At 40.1% G+C, this 13,871-nt stretch overlaps 1 protein-coding gene across 2 annotated transcripts; it reads left to right on the forward strand.

Moving 5' to 3' along the window:
* The first annotated feature begins 1,474 nt into the window (after positions 1-1,474).
* Positions 1,475-12,149, forward strand: POLR2M (RNA polymerase II subunit M). 2 transcript variants are annotated; one of them, XM_025389895.1, is made up of 4 exons: positions 1,475-1,909; positions 3,669-4,316; positions 6,929-7,133; positions 9,145-12,149. In XM_025389895.1, the coding sequence occupies exons 1-4, from the start codon at positions 1,797-1,799 to the stop codon at positions 9,286-9,288; spliced, it is 1,110 nt and encodes a 369-aa protein (XP_025245680.1). In that variant the 5' UTR covers positions 1,475-1,796; the 3' UTR covers positions 9,289-12,149. The 2 variants fall into 2 exon arrangements, with proteins under 2 accessions (XP_025245680.1, XP_025245681.1); XM_025389896.1 differs by having other exon boundaries at positions 4,143-4,316.
* The last annotated feature ends 1,722 nt before the right edge of the window (positions 12,150-13,871 follow it).

A 13,871-nucleotide genomic window follows, 5' to 3' on the forward strand; every position in this document is an offset into this window, starting at 1 on the left:
TGCTTTGAGTTGTCTCGCCCTTCTGGATTAAGCCAATGTTTATCTTAAATGCATTTGATTGATGTCTCATGTCTCCCTAAAATGTATAAAACCAAGCTGTGCACCGACCGCCTTGGGCATGTGTTCTCGGCATCTCCTGAGGGCTGTGTGACGGGCCATGGTCACTCATATTTGGCACAGAATACATCTCTTCAATATTTTATGGAGTCTTTTTTTTTTTTTTTTTTTTTTTTTGTCGACACCACAGACAACCACCTGACTCGAGGAGCTTACCTATTTCTCATTCAGCCAATGCTGGAGCAGGTTATTAATGTCCTTGAAAGCAAGTCTTATACAGAGAAAACCTATTTTGATATATTAATGAATCTGATCTGAATGGACTAGATTGGGGGGATAAAGAAATGGTTGCAACTGTGCTCCCTGGAATAGCTTTGGAGCTTACCTAGATCTTCTGTCTCTTTGGGACGGAGCTGCTTGTGTTAACATAGCATCTTACATAGGATTGAGACAACTTCAATTTCCTATATAAAAAAATTGGGGGAGGGCAGTGGTTTTGGAGGTTATGGGGGTGTTCAAACCTACCAAGTGATATGTGCTGTGACTGCATGTCTTCCTACTCTTTCCACTGGGATGCATCTCTGGTAGGTGAACTATAACAAGAAACTAAAAGCTGTGTCCAATACTTACTAAACTGCCTTCTGCTCAACAGCTGGGGGAAAAAATAAAAAAAAAAGTCTTTTCAACAATTTTGCACGTTTGGAGATAGGCCTAAAGTGAAGAAGGGAATTTTCAAATTGGTGTGTTGGAAAAGCGGCTGGGCTTTTGGGTTTGAAATCTGGTGCTGTCACTTTCTGGTTTTGTGCCCTGGGAATATTTATTTCAGTTTTCATGCCTCTGTTTTTCTACAGGCAAAGTAGAAAATTATAAAAGGTCCTCAACCAGTTTGTACAGCTGCTCCCACTCCCTCATCACCTCTTGTGGGCCTTCGGAAATGTACGTTGGGGGAGACATTTTGAATTTTTGCAATTACTTGGGAGTGCCATGGCACCTAAAAGGCAGAAGCCAGAAAGACCAAATGTCGTAACAATGCCTGAGGCAGTGCCACAAATGAAGTCCTGCTCCAAATGCAATGAGCCCCGAAAAGAATCGCTGATTCTAAGGAACCTTCCAACTTTAACATTTCAGGACGTCCCTAAGCTGAGCTAGGAGGCACCACACAGAGGCCGGAGTCTCCCAAATCATGTCCCGCACTCTCCTCTACCTTATTAACGGCCAACTCATCTTTCAGGTTTCGACTTGTATTTCACTTCTCAGAGATACCTTCCCAGGTGCCCACCCCAACGTCACTATTATATTATTTGATTCTCCGTCCCTCCGTCCCCCGCGCCAACTCTGTAAACCCCAACTATAACGAAGGACGTGGCTATTTGTTGACTAACACATAGTGCTTGGTGAGGTCACGCTGGCGCCAAATACTTTTTGTATAAACCTATGAACAGCTGACAACCGGACGAATGCTCACACGAGGGGAAAGGGCGCCAAGCCGAAGCGCCGGCGTCCTCCGACGTAATTTCCGCCCTTTAGCGCTCCTCCGGACGCCCCCTTCTCCCGGTCCGTGTTTGTTTCCGGCATTTCAATAAAGCTCGATTCGGCTCGAGGAAGACCCCGTTCTTCCGGGAAAATGGCGACTCCCGCTCGAGCCCCGGAGTCACCGCAGTCCGCGGATCCGGCGCTAGCAGCGGGGCCTGCCGAGGAAGCCGAGTGCCCGCCGCCGCGCCAGCCTCAGCCTGTGCAGAATGTCCTCGCTGCCCCGCGGCTTCGAGCCCCAAGCTCCCGAGGAGTTGGGGCAGCGGAGTTTGGTGGAGCTGCGGGAAATGTTGAAGCGCCAGGAGAGACTTTTGCGCAACGAGTAAGCTGGGGTCCCGCGGAGTCTCCGCCAGGCTCCTTCAGCTCGAGCTCCCTGGGCGCTCCCCTCCCCTCCCCCACTCTGTTTCCTTCCCTGGAAGGTGACCTTGCCTCAGTCACATTCGCCTCAGTCCTACGGGCGAGTGGACGGAGGGCTTGCTGTCGCAGAGCCGTGCCTCTTCCTGGCCAGGCACGTATGCCTGCGAGGATGGCTCGGACTGAACGGCTACTTATTGTTGCAGGCAGTTAGTAGCCCCTCGTTGGTTTTATTTACCCGGGGACTGTGTTAGTTCCATGAAGCAAGAGTCTTCATTCTAAACCCTTTTGTCGCCCGCACCCCTAACCCATAACAAATTGTCAGCTTCGTCTCTGGATTCTACGCTTACAGGAACCGTAGGAAATGGGAAGAGTGGGATATGAAGAGGGGTTTATTAGGCCGGGAAAGTTCCACCCTCATTCAGCTGGTTGATTTAACGGATTTTAGCAAGGGAGCCACGTGATAAAAGTGATTTTGTTTTTTAGGCAGCTTTGTTTAGCAGCTTGTTGCCAAAGGTGGTTTGAAGGAATAAAAAGCGGGAGACAGTAGATGGCTATTTTCAGAGAGGCTCCCCACGAGACAGTTGTAAGAAAGTGAACTAGGAAGGGATTGGGAGAACTTTTAAGCATAGAGTCATTTAAATGTAGTTGACAGAGATGGCTGAGTTTTCCAATTTGTATGGAAGACCACTAGCAAAAATAGGAATATTCAGGGAGAGGAATAGATCCGTGGTTGATTTTACGTAGGGTGTTCAGAGTTGAGGGGAGAGCGGGACAGACATTTGACTAATTGAAAACCAAACACTTAAAAGCTGGAGAAGTTGTCATTAGGCTCAAGAAAGAGAGAACTCTGGAAAAATATAGAAAACATAGGAATTTCAGCTGTAGAGTGTTGTTAATAGTTGAAATAGTGGGAATGAATGTAGTGTCAAAAAGAACAAAGGACCTAAGATTTTTCTCTCCATTTATTGTATAATTAAAGAAAAGAGAATCAAAAAAGGAACTCTGTCATCTAGCAAAAGGGACAAATAAATAATTGATTGGGATCAAGGCAGGTGTTTTTACCTTGTGAGAATAGGTTTTTAATCTGTAGCAGTGAATTAACTTTTTGGTCTCAGGACTCCTTTATACTTTAAGATTTTTTGAGATCCCAAAGAGCTATTTTATGTGTTCTGTCTAGTGAAGTTTATTTACTTATGAGAAATACAGCTGAAGTCTTTAAAACATAAGCATACACAAGCACACATTCTATTCTAGAACAATGATGTCATCATATGTCATGTAGCCACTGGAAAACTCCGCCGTACCCATGTGAGAAAATGAGAGGGAAATAACATCTTAGTATTATTATGAAAGTAGTTTTAAAATAATAGGCCCATCCCCACACTCCACCCCATCCCCAAATTGTGGGGATTGCACTTTAATGACTGCTGGTTCTTGGAATGTCTTATGTGATTATTACATGCTTAAAATACTTTTGCCGAAATTCTAATTTGCTGAGACAAATGAGGCATATATTCCCTATTCCAGCATTCCCTTGTTTTTTTGTGCTGTTTGGATAATGACCGTTTTATTTGTTTTATTCCTGTTTTGGGGCAGTTAGAAATCAGATATTTGACTTAAAAATCAGCTTTTCTTTCTTTGAAGATAATGCTTTGCCTTTTTAATGTTATATGTCAAGTTAAAAACATGGCTGTAATGTATATGTATTCTTTTCCATTTGACAGAAAATTCATTTGCAAATTGCCCGACAAAGGTAAAAAGATCTTTGACTCTGTTGCCAAACTGAAAGCTGCTGTTGCAGAACATGAAGAAGTTAGAAGAAAAAGTGAACTGTTTCACCCTGTTAGTTTAGACTGTAAGCTAAGGCAAAAAGGAATTGCAGAAGTTGATGTGGGTACAGATAAGGCCCAGAATTCTGACCCGATACTTGATACTTCATCACTAGTTCCTGGGTGTTCCTCTGTAGATAATATCAAGTCATCTAAAACAACCTCACAAAACCAGGGACTTGGACATCCTACTCATGAAGGTGATGGGGAGACTCCAGAGGTTGAGTACACAGTGATTAAGGGCCCAGCTTCCAGCAACAGAGACAGGGTACCGTCTTCATCTGAAGCTAGTGAGCATCACCCGCAGCATCATGTTTCAAGTCAAGCAGAAGATACTTCCAGCAGCTTTGACAACCTGTTTATTGACAGGTTACAGAGGATCACCATTGCAGACCAAGGTGAACAACAGTCAGAAGAAAATGCAAGTACTAAGAACTTGACAGACGTTTCTAGTGGGACTCAGAAGAAGCCTCATTACATGGAAGTGCTAGAAATGCGAGCCAAAAATCCAGTGCCCCAGCTGCATAAATTTAAAACCAATGTGTAAGTACCATCGGAAACAGGCCTATAACAGGAACATGATATTTGTTAAACTCAAAAAGTTAAGAGAAACTGGGTGTCGTGGTGCTTGCCTGTAGTCCTAGGCTACTCAGGAGGCTGAGGTGGGAAGACAGCTTGAGTCCAGGAGTTGTAGACCAGCTTGGGCAACTTATAATAAGACCTTTTCTCATAAATAAGGAGAATGCTCTAAGTTCCATGGGCTTTGTATGAGAACTACTTGTAGTTAGGAAAGAACATATTGTGGAAACACTGAGACCAGCCTGGCTGGAGTGGAAGGTTCATGTTGAAAAATATTTAGTTTTGAAACTGAGTAATTGACAGGGTCTTGAATAGCACTTGGGGGAATATTAAATTTCAGGATGCTTAGCCAATATTTCATAATAAACACAGAGTTGGAGAGAATTTATTATGACGTCTTTTTTTCAGAACTATTTTTTAGTGTACAGCTCTGATTAGTGTACTATCAAAGTGTACTCTCTTTGATTAGTCTGTGAACTAAGGGTAAAGCAATTGCAGGAGCTGATCGGCTTTCCAGCAAAAATTATTTGTATGCTCACTAAATGTAAGCAAGCAGCAGGTGTTGTGGGGACACAGTGAAGTCAAGATTCTTAAACTTCTTTGCCTTTTTGATGTTATACCTCAAGTTTAAAAACATGGCTGTAATGTATACATGTATAATGTAATACAACACCATGTTCTTCAAGGAGTTTCAGAGCTAGATGAGGACGCAAGGTTTACACCCTTGGAAAAGAGTTAAGCTACATAATTACAGTTTCAGGGGGAAGGAAGCTGAGGAGAGTTTGAAAAACTGAAAATAGATTGAGGCAGGATAGGCAAAAACTCTCCTTATCAGTTCCTTGCCATAAATTTGTTTCTGAAATTTCAGGAAAAGTAAAGTCTTTTTGAAAATAATTGCTATTTACTTGCAGCAAATGTAACATTCAACTCAAAAGGTACCTTCCTATACTGTATTTACAAGTATGTAACATCAAATACAAAGTTAAATTACTACTACCTTTCTTTGAAAAACAGAAAATCTCTAGTGAAAAGTGCCTAACACATGCTTCTTTTTTGTTAGACTTTAACTCTACCCCAGCATTCATTTTAACCGCAAAACATTTTATTTCTGCTGTATAGAAAATCAGGATTATACTGCATTAATGTGATCAAGTCATCTCTTGTGTACAGTGAGGTGTCTTTCTTCACTGCCAGGATGACATTTTAGGAAACTAGAACCATCATCTAGTCAATAAATACAACAAAGAATACATTAATCCCAGTTCTGTATTACGGTCATTTAGCTGGGAGTGGGAGAGAGGTAAGGGAATAGTGATGAGGGCTACCAAGAATTCAGGAAGTTGAAGAGACAGGGAGCCTTCTGTATAGTTAGAGGAGAACAGGAAAGACAGGGCTTTGAGGAGTCCTTATGCCATAGACAAGGATTTAGAGGGTTCCATGTGAGAAGTGGCTTGGAGGTTGGAAGGTGGGGTCATTTAGTGTCCTTGGGTCCTTTCTGCTCTTCCTTCTGCATACTCTTCTGGTTTCATGTATCACCTGGATGCTGGAGGCTGACCCCTGTCCACCTCTATCCCAGATCATCCCAGAACTTTAGGTTTGCATAGCCAATTAACCATGAAACTTGACCACTTGGGTGTTCCTAGGCACCTCAGCTTAATCATGTACAAAGTGGAACCTCTGTTTCTTTCCAAGGTAATTTCCATATTTCCTAATAGGACCACTACGTTCTTTGTTTTCTTCCCCTAAGGTATCTTCCATTTCTCTCATCTCTGTATCTGCTAGCCATGAAGACCTACTTATTTCTTTGATCTTCATCTCTATAATTGTTCTTCATCTTCTGTCAAAGTGAAGACTGTCATCTCTCTCGGGCTATAATTGTGGCCTCTTCTACCTCTAGTCTTAACTACCAGTCAGTCTCCAATGCTGCCAGAGTGAAATTTGTAAGGTGGAAATCTGAATTTGTTACGGAGAACTCTTCATTGCAGTCTGGGCCCAGCCTACTTCCCAGCCTTCTTTCTGGCTGTCTTTTCTGTGTAGCCAGAAAAGCTGAGTCTCTCTACCTTCTGTACTTTCTCTCACTCCCCTTGCTGGGATGCACTTCTCTCCTTATTTAAATGGTAAGCAGTTATTCCAAGACTGTTCAAAGCTTTTTAGAAGCTTTGCTTACAGCCTCCCTGTCTCCCACTAGAACTGGCCATTTCCTAATGTTCCAGTGTATCTTGTTGAGATATCTGCCATAGTACCTCTGGTATTATATTGCACTGAAACTTGACATGTTTCTTTCTTTCTACTGGGCAATAAGCCCTTTTGCAAATGTTCTTTGAATGAATACATGAAAAAAAAAAAAAAAAAAAGCTCCAGATGAAATATAAGGTTTGAATAAGGAAGGAAAAGGCAAGAGCCTGTGTGCACACAAACACACCCCTGTTTGTTAGAGCAATAAATACAGGTAAACTGCTTACTATTACCTTTGGAGGAGAGTTAATTGCTGAGGTAAAGGTCATTTGTGTGAATGTTTTAAATGTGTCTACAAATAAAATAGTCTGATTATATAGCACAAGTTTTCCTTTCATCAGGTTACCTTTTCGACAAAATGATTCGTCTAGTCATTGTCAGAAGAGCGGGTCTCCTATTTCCTCAGAAGAGCGGCGGCGCAGGGATAAGCAGCATCTTGATGACATCACAGCAGCTCGGCTTCTACCGCTTCACCATATGCCCACGCAGCTGCTCTCCATAGAAGAATCTTTGGCACTTCAGAAACAACAGAAACAGAATTATGAGGTATTTAGAGTATTATTTTTTTTCTTGTCTGTTTGTTTGGTGCCTCTTACATAAGCCAGAATTTACTCCAGGTTCAAGGAGGAAGGAATGGAATAGAGGGGATTAGGTGCTTCCATGAGCTCAGACCTATGCCACTAGTTTTCAGAGACCTATGCCATTAGTTTTCAGAGTCATAAAGTTGCTAGAACTGCAGGAAATGGCTAGAGATGATCACAGCTACCTTCAACATGAAAGTGGTGATTTGCCAGGAAATGTGGGGAGACTTGTAGAATTTCATGTCTTGAAGCTCATGTACCTGCCTGTTCCTGTTAGGATAGTAGTAGCATCGCATCTCTCCCTTTCACCTTGTAAAACCCATGTGACAGCTTCTGAGTGGTGGACTGTAACCCAGACCCCTTGTTAGAGAATGAGGAAAATGTAGTTCCCAGGCTTCCATCTCCTGCAGTACAGGGGAGGGCATAGAAGGAGTGGGAGGATAATGTTGTATAGCCAGCAGACAGTGAGACACTGTTTCAGAGCATAATCCGCAGGCCTATGTGAAGAGAAAAAATCTGCTTTTGGCAACTTAATCAATTTTGCATAGCACTTTGTTTCCATGTGTTTTGCATTGAACTTTAAACTTGTATGTTGAGAGTTTGTATACAGAGTAATGGGATGGGAGAAAATAAGTGTGAAGCACCACAGGGGAATAGAAAAGTTTAGAAGTATTTAGTAACAATTTTAGCCTCCAGGAGAACAGTATCCTGTCTCACTTCCTAGGTGTTGCTTAGCTAGATTTTAGTCAGGTACTAGTGTACCAGCCAGTATCACACCAGGCTGTTCAGGAGTTCGAGACCAGCCTGGGCAACATAGCTAGACTCCATCTTTACGAAAAAATTAGCCGGGCATTGTGGCACGCATCTGTGGTCCCAGCTACCCGTGAGACTGAGGTGGGAGGATTGCTTGAGCCCAGGAGGTCGAGGCTGCAGTGAGCTGCAATTGCACCACTGCACTCTGTACAGTCTGGGTGACAGAGTGAGACCCTGTCTCAAAAAAACCCCAGCAAAAGAGGCTGTTAATCTGCCTTGGCTTTTCATAAAAGCCTTGGCATGGATTGGCATTTTCAAGGTGCTCTTTTTCAAAAAACCCATATTTCTTTCTCTCAGTGCATTAAAATTACTGCCTAGTTATGACCGTAGCATTGAGGAAGTGTTTATTGTCTCTGGGCTCTTAAATGCCCATCCTAAGATATTTTTAGGTTGAATTAAACCCTTTATCTTTAAATTGGTTTTCTTGGCAGAGGTAATAGCTCCCACTTTTACTTACCCATATTCATGGCTTGAAGAGGAAGACATCAAGAAACTCAAGAAAGCATGAGAAAAGGGAAGAACGGAATTAGGAATGACATTGCCACCTACCATGAGTTGGTGGTGAAGTCCTTAGCAGTTTTTAAGTACTTTGCCAGTGTCTGAAATTTACTTGGACTTTTTATTAGATACTAGTTGCTGTAGGACTTTATTTGGAGAGGAATAGTCAGTTTTTTAGTATTAATTTCTTAATTTTCATTTTGCCATTGAAATGTAATTCCCAAGTCTAGAAGTCATGATTTTTATTAGGGAAGAAGGTTCTGTCAGTTGTAGAAATCTAGACAATATTAGTCATTTTTGACATTTGATAGGTCACATTGTTATGTGAGCGTGTATACATGTACATGTGCCCACATATTTAATGCATCTGCATTTATAACTGTTGTTGTGCTAAGCTGATTACTCAGTTTCTTATATAGAGGAATGTATTTCAACGCAATGTTGTATATTAATGGAGGTCAGTAACTTCAACTGTAGCAGGCTGGTGGCTGTCAGAAGCATTACCCAGTTGTGTCTGATAGGGCACAGCCAACAGGCTTGTATTGCCCAAGGGAGCACTCGGTGAGGTGTCAGTACCCCTCATATCGCTGATTCTAGATAACTTCCCATTGAAAAATTGAAGAGATGTGAACGTGTAACTTTTTGCTTTGCTCTTTGTTTTAAAGGAGATGCAAGCAAAGCTGGCAGCGCAAAAATTAGCTGAAAGACTGAATATTAAAATGCGGAGTTATAATCCAGAAGGGGAGTCTTCAGGGAGATACCGAGAAGTAAGGGATGAAGATGACGATTGGTCCTCTGATGAATTCTGAAGATAATCTCCTAAATCACTGACGTTGAGGTGTCATCATCTTACATCAGACTTTCTAACCTAGTATCAAGATCAGTGTCAGATATTGTTGAGGGAAGTAATTTTATAAAGTTACACAAAGGTAGTTATTAAAAAAAATCCCAGTTTGTCTTTCAGATGACTTTCATGTGCTTGAAAAGTTTAATTTTTGAATATTGTGTTTAACCACATGGTATTAAAATTTTGCAATATATTGTGTATTGGTCTGATATTTTAGTATATAGTAGAACATACTTTTTTTCTTTAAGCCAAATGAAAAGAGAGAACTTCGCTTTTTTCCTTATTCTTAACTATCAAATAGCATTTATTACATGTCTTTCAGTGAAATACTTAGTTCCAGGCACCCAAAATCAATTAGGAAGACATAGTTCCCTTCTCTTTTGGGTAATGAAGGGAGCAGTCTAAAGAATTGTATGCATGTTTGCATGGGGTTATTGAGACATTGGATGTGAAATACTTAGGAAGACATGCATGGAGAATGCTTAACAAATGCTCTTCTCCTTTTACTGTCTTCCCTTAGGAAGAATGTTCTCTCTTCTGATTAGGAAGGAATTCCCTTTTGAGTAGATGCTGGAAGGTGGAAGTTTTTTTGTTTGTTTGTTTGGTTTGGTTTTTTTTTTTTTTTTTTTTTTAAAGAGTCTTGCTCTGTCGCCCAGGCTGGAGTGCAATGGGGCACTATCTTGGCTCACTGCAACCTAGGTGGAGGTCTTTTTAAATAACCTCATGTTACTTCAGGCAAATCTGGTACAGGAAAAGTCCAGGCTAACTGAGCTAGGTGAAGGCTTGTGCATCACCTGGCTTGAGTTCCTTGCTGTCACAGATGATAGGTTCATGTACAGAACATTAATGTTTGGTAAGGAAAGCATTTTTTTTGTTATTGTTGTTACAATTGTCAGTACTTTACTTTTTTTCCCCCAAAGAGGCAGATATAGACTGCAGAAACTTCAGTCTCATATATAAATGTTCATGTCATTTTAGAGGATTATATGGTTGTCTCCAGAGAAATTAACTTACATTATCAAAAAATTCGTTGTCTAATATATTGGAGTCTTTAAAAGTGTTGAAGAATAAAATATTAATTAGAACAACTTCAAATGCTAATGGTGATGTTTTACTGGGACTTAATTAAATACTTTTACTTTTGAAAAAGACTGTTCACATTTGCTTCCAGGTGTAGTTATTGCTTTCAGTCCTCACCCACCTCAAGCAAATGTGAAAAGTATACTGACCTAAGAGTCTCATTAGTTTTAGTTCTTAAAGCTAATAGTAAATGATTTTGCAGCATAAAATTTGATGTTATTTGTGGAAAGCTGGATGATATGGAAGAGTTCATGCGCCTGGACACACAGTTCCCTGTAATCCTGCCACCTAGGGAGATAACCTCTGTTAACATTTTGATGTTGTGGTTTTACTTATTTTTCTATTCATAGTTATACATTTATTTTCTCAAAAATGCAATCATAATGTACATTGCTTTGTGGTCTGCTCTATGTATTGTCAACATTTTCCCATATTAAGTATCTTGCTTTTTAGATAGCTGTAGGATATTTTATTTCATGGGTATACCATAACTTTAAGACTGATTTCCTATTCAGCAATTTGATTATTTATTAGAATGTAATCTGTAAATAGTGATGTGATTAACATCTTAAAATAATCACATCTATACAAAATGACTTATTTCCAGAAGAGACCGCTCTAGAAATGAAATTGTTAGGTGAATGTGTTTTCGAGAATCTTTATATATCACTCACTGCAGAGATCATGTTCATTTACATTCCCATTAGCAATATATCCAACGCTCAGAATTGAAAATTGCTACTTAAAATCTTTGGAAATTGAATAATTACAGAAAAGGGCTACATTTAAAATTGGTATTTTTTTTTATTACTTAGTGAAGGTTGTGTTTTTTTTCACGTTCATGGGCTATTCTGTATTCATTCTTTTGAGAATTGCTCATTCATATTTTTTCTGTTACCTGGTGAATTTGCTCTTTTCTTGGCTTATAAGTTCTTAAGAATGTGTGTCCTTTGTCATATATTGTAACTTTTTTTTAGCCTTGTCATTTAACATAGTTTGTGATATTTTAGTGTAGAAGTTGTTTTCTTTAGGAGTCTACCTTTGTATATGTGCTTGAAACTATTTTTGTAATCCAAGAATGGATAAATGTCCTTATCTTCTTCTAGTATTTTCTTATTTCACTTCTACACCTGTCTTTAAAAGGAATTTAAATTTTGTTTATATACATTAACTAAATCAGTACAAGTTTGGGGTGAAAAGGAAATTTTTAATCCATCTCAAATGTATTTGGGTATGTTATATAAGGTAGGGATTTGATTTTATTTCAAAGAGTTTACCAATTGGTTCAGTATCTGAAACCACCATTTCCCCTCTGATTCGTAATGCTATTTTTATAGAATATTAAATTATGTCTTTTGTATCTTAGGCCAATTTCTGGGCCTTCTGGGTTTTTTCCACACTGTCAATAATTATCGCTTTAATTGGTGTTAATATTTGGAAGTACAGGTTCTCCCTTGTTCTTTTAAATTTTGTGAAATATAACCTACAAATAAGTACTTAAAACAGAGTTTAATGGGTAAAGCAACAGCTGTGTAATCACAAACCAGATGCAGAGGAGGTCCTGCCAGCACTCCAAAATCTCCTTTTGTCCCCTCTTGACACTCACTCTTTCCCCCAGAGGTAACTATCCTGACTTAAATTCTCCCTTTGTCCTTTTAAGAATTATTTTACCAGTTATGTGTGTAACAATATGGTTTACGTTTTGCTCACTTTTGACTTACATAAAAATAGAATAATATTATATGTTGTGTTTGGTGTCTTTCAACATTGCATGTAAGATTCATGTCACATGGTGTGTTTCATTCATTTGCTGTGTAATGTGCCATTTCATTAGTACCACTATTCCACTTTGATGAGTACTTTGAGATTTCAGTTTTTGTCTATTATAAGTAATGCTTCAATGAGCATCTTTGTGCACATAAACATGTTTCCATAGAATGTGTACCTAGGAGTGGAATTGCTCAGTTATAAGGTATGCATACCTTTAAAATTTTATATTCCCTCCTCTGCTTCCATGATGTATGAGTGCTTGTTCATCAACACTTGGTGTTGCCAGATTTTAATTTTAGCCAATATGATGTTTATATAGTAGGCGTTCATTGTGTGTGTGTGTTTCTCTCTTTTGAGATGGAGTCTCGCTCTGTCACCCAGGCTGGAGTTCAGTGGTGTGATCTTGGCTCACTGCAACCTCCGCTTCCTGGGTTCAAATGATTCTCCTGCTTCAGCCTCCCGAGTAGCTGGGACTATAGGCGCATGCCACCACGCCCAGCTAATTTTTTGTATTTTTAGTAGAGACGGGGTTTCACTGTGTTAGCCAGGATGGTCTTGATCTCCTGACCTCATGATCTGCCTGCCTCCGCCTCCCAAAGTGCTGAGATTACAGGTGTGTGCCACCACCCCCGACCTCATTGTGGTTTTATTTTACCTTTCCCTGATTAGAAATGGTATATGAGCATTTCTTACGTTTATTGGGCACTGGATTTCTTCTTTTGAAAAGTGCCCATTCAAGTCTTTTTTTTTTTTTTTTTTTTTTTTTTAAGAGAGAGTTGTTCTGTTGCCCAGGCTGGGTTGGGGTGCAGTGGCATGATCTCAGCTGACTGTAACCTCTAACTCCTTGGCTCAAGGGATACTTCTGCCTCAGCCTCCTGGGTAGCTGACGTTACAGGCAGGAGCCACCACACTGGCCTCCATTCGAGTTTTTTGTTTTTCCATTGTGTTGTGTCAGCTGTTTTTTTTTTCTCATTGATTTGTAGGATATATTCTGGATACTAATCCTTGGTATTCAATCAAATTTGGTATTTGGTTGGCTATATTTGTTGGAAATGTCTTCTCCTTTTGGGGGATTATTTTTCATTCTCTCTCTCTTTTTTTTTTTTTTTCCAGAGATGGGGTCTCACTATATTGCTCAGGCTGGTCTTAAACTCCTGAGCTCAAGTGATCCACCTCAGTCTCCTGAAGTGCTGGGATTATAGGCGTGATCCACCACATTCCAGCCCTTATTCTCTTCTTGATGAATGATAAATTCTTAATTTTAATGGCAAATCTATCTTTTATGTTTAGTGCCTTTTGTGGCTTGTTTTAAGGACTTTTCCTGTCCTGAAGTCATGAAGATAATCTTTTATCTTTAAAAATCTTTATAGTTAAAAGATGGTTTATAATGTTGCCTTTCACGTTAGGTCTTTGATTCCACCTGGAAGATATTCATGACTGTGTGAGGGAGGGGTCCTTCTGGACAGCCCTGGTGCTAGCACGGAGTGCAAACACGGTCATTCCCAGCTGCTCCTCCTTGCTCTCCTGCCATAGATCAAGCATCTGTATATGTCTGTGTTACCTTCTGGATTCGCTCTTCAGTTCCATTAACCCATTTGTGCTAATATTCCATTGCCTTGTTTATGATAGCTTAATGATAAGGCTGGAACAAGACCCACCATCTTATTCTTCAAAGTGCCTTGGGAATTTTTAGCC

This window comes from Theropithecus gelada, chromosome 7a (genome assembly GCF_003255815.1).
Source record: "Theropithecus gelada isolate Dixy chromosome 7a, Tgel_1.0, whole genome shotgun sequence".
Taxonomy (NCBI): Eukaryota; Metazoa; Chordata; class Mammalia; order Primates; family Cercopithecidae; genus Theropithecus; species Theropithecus gelada.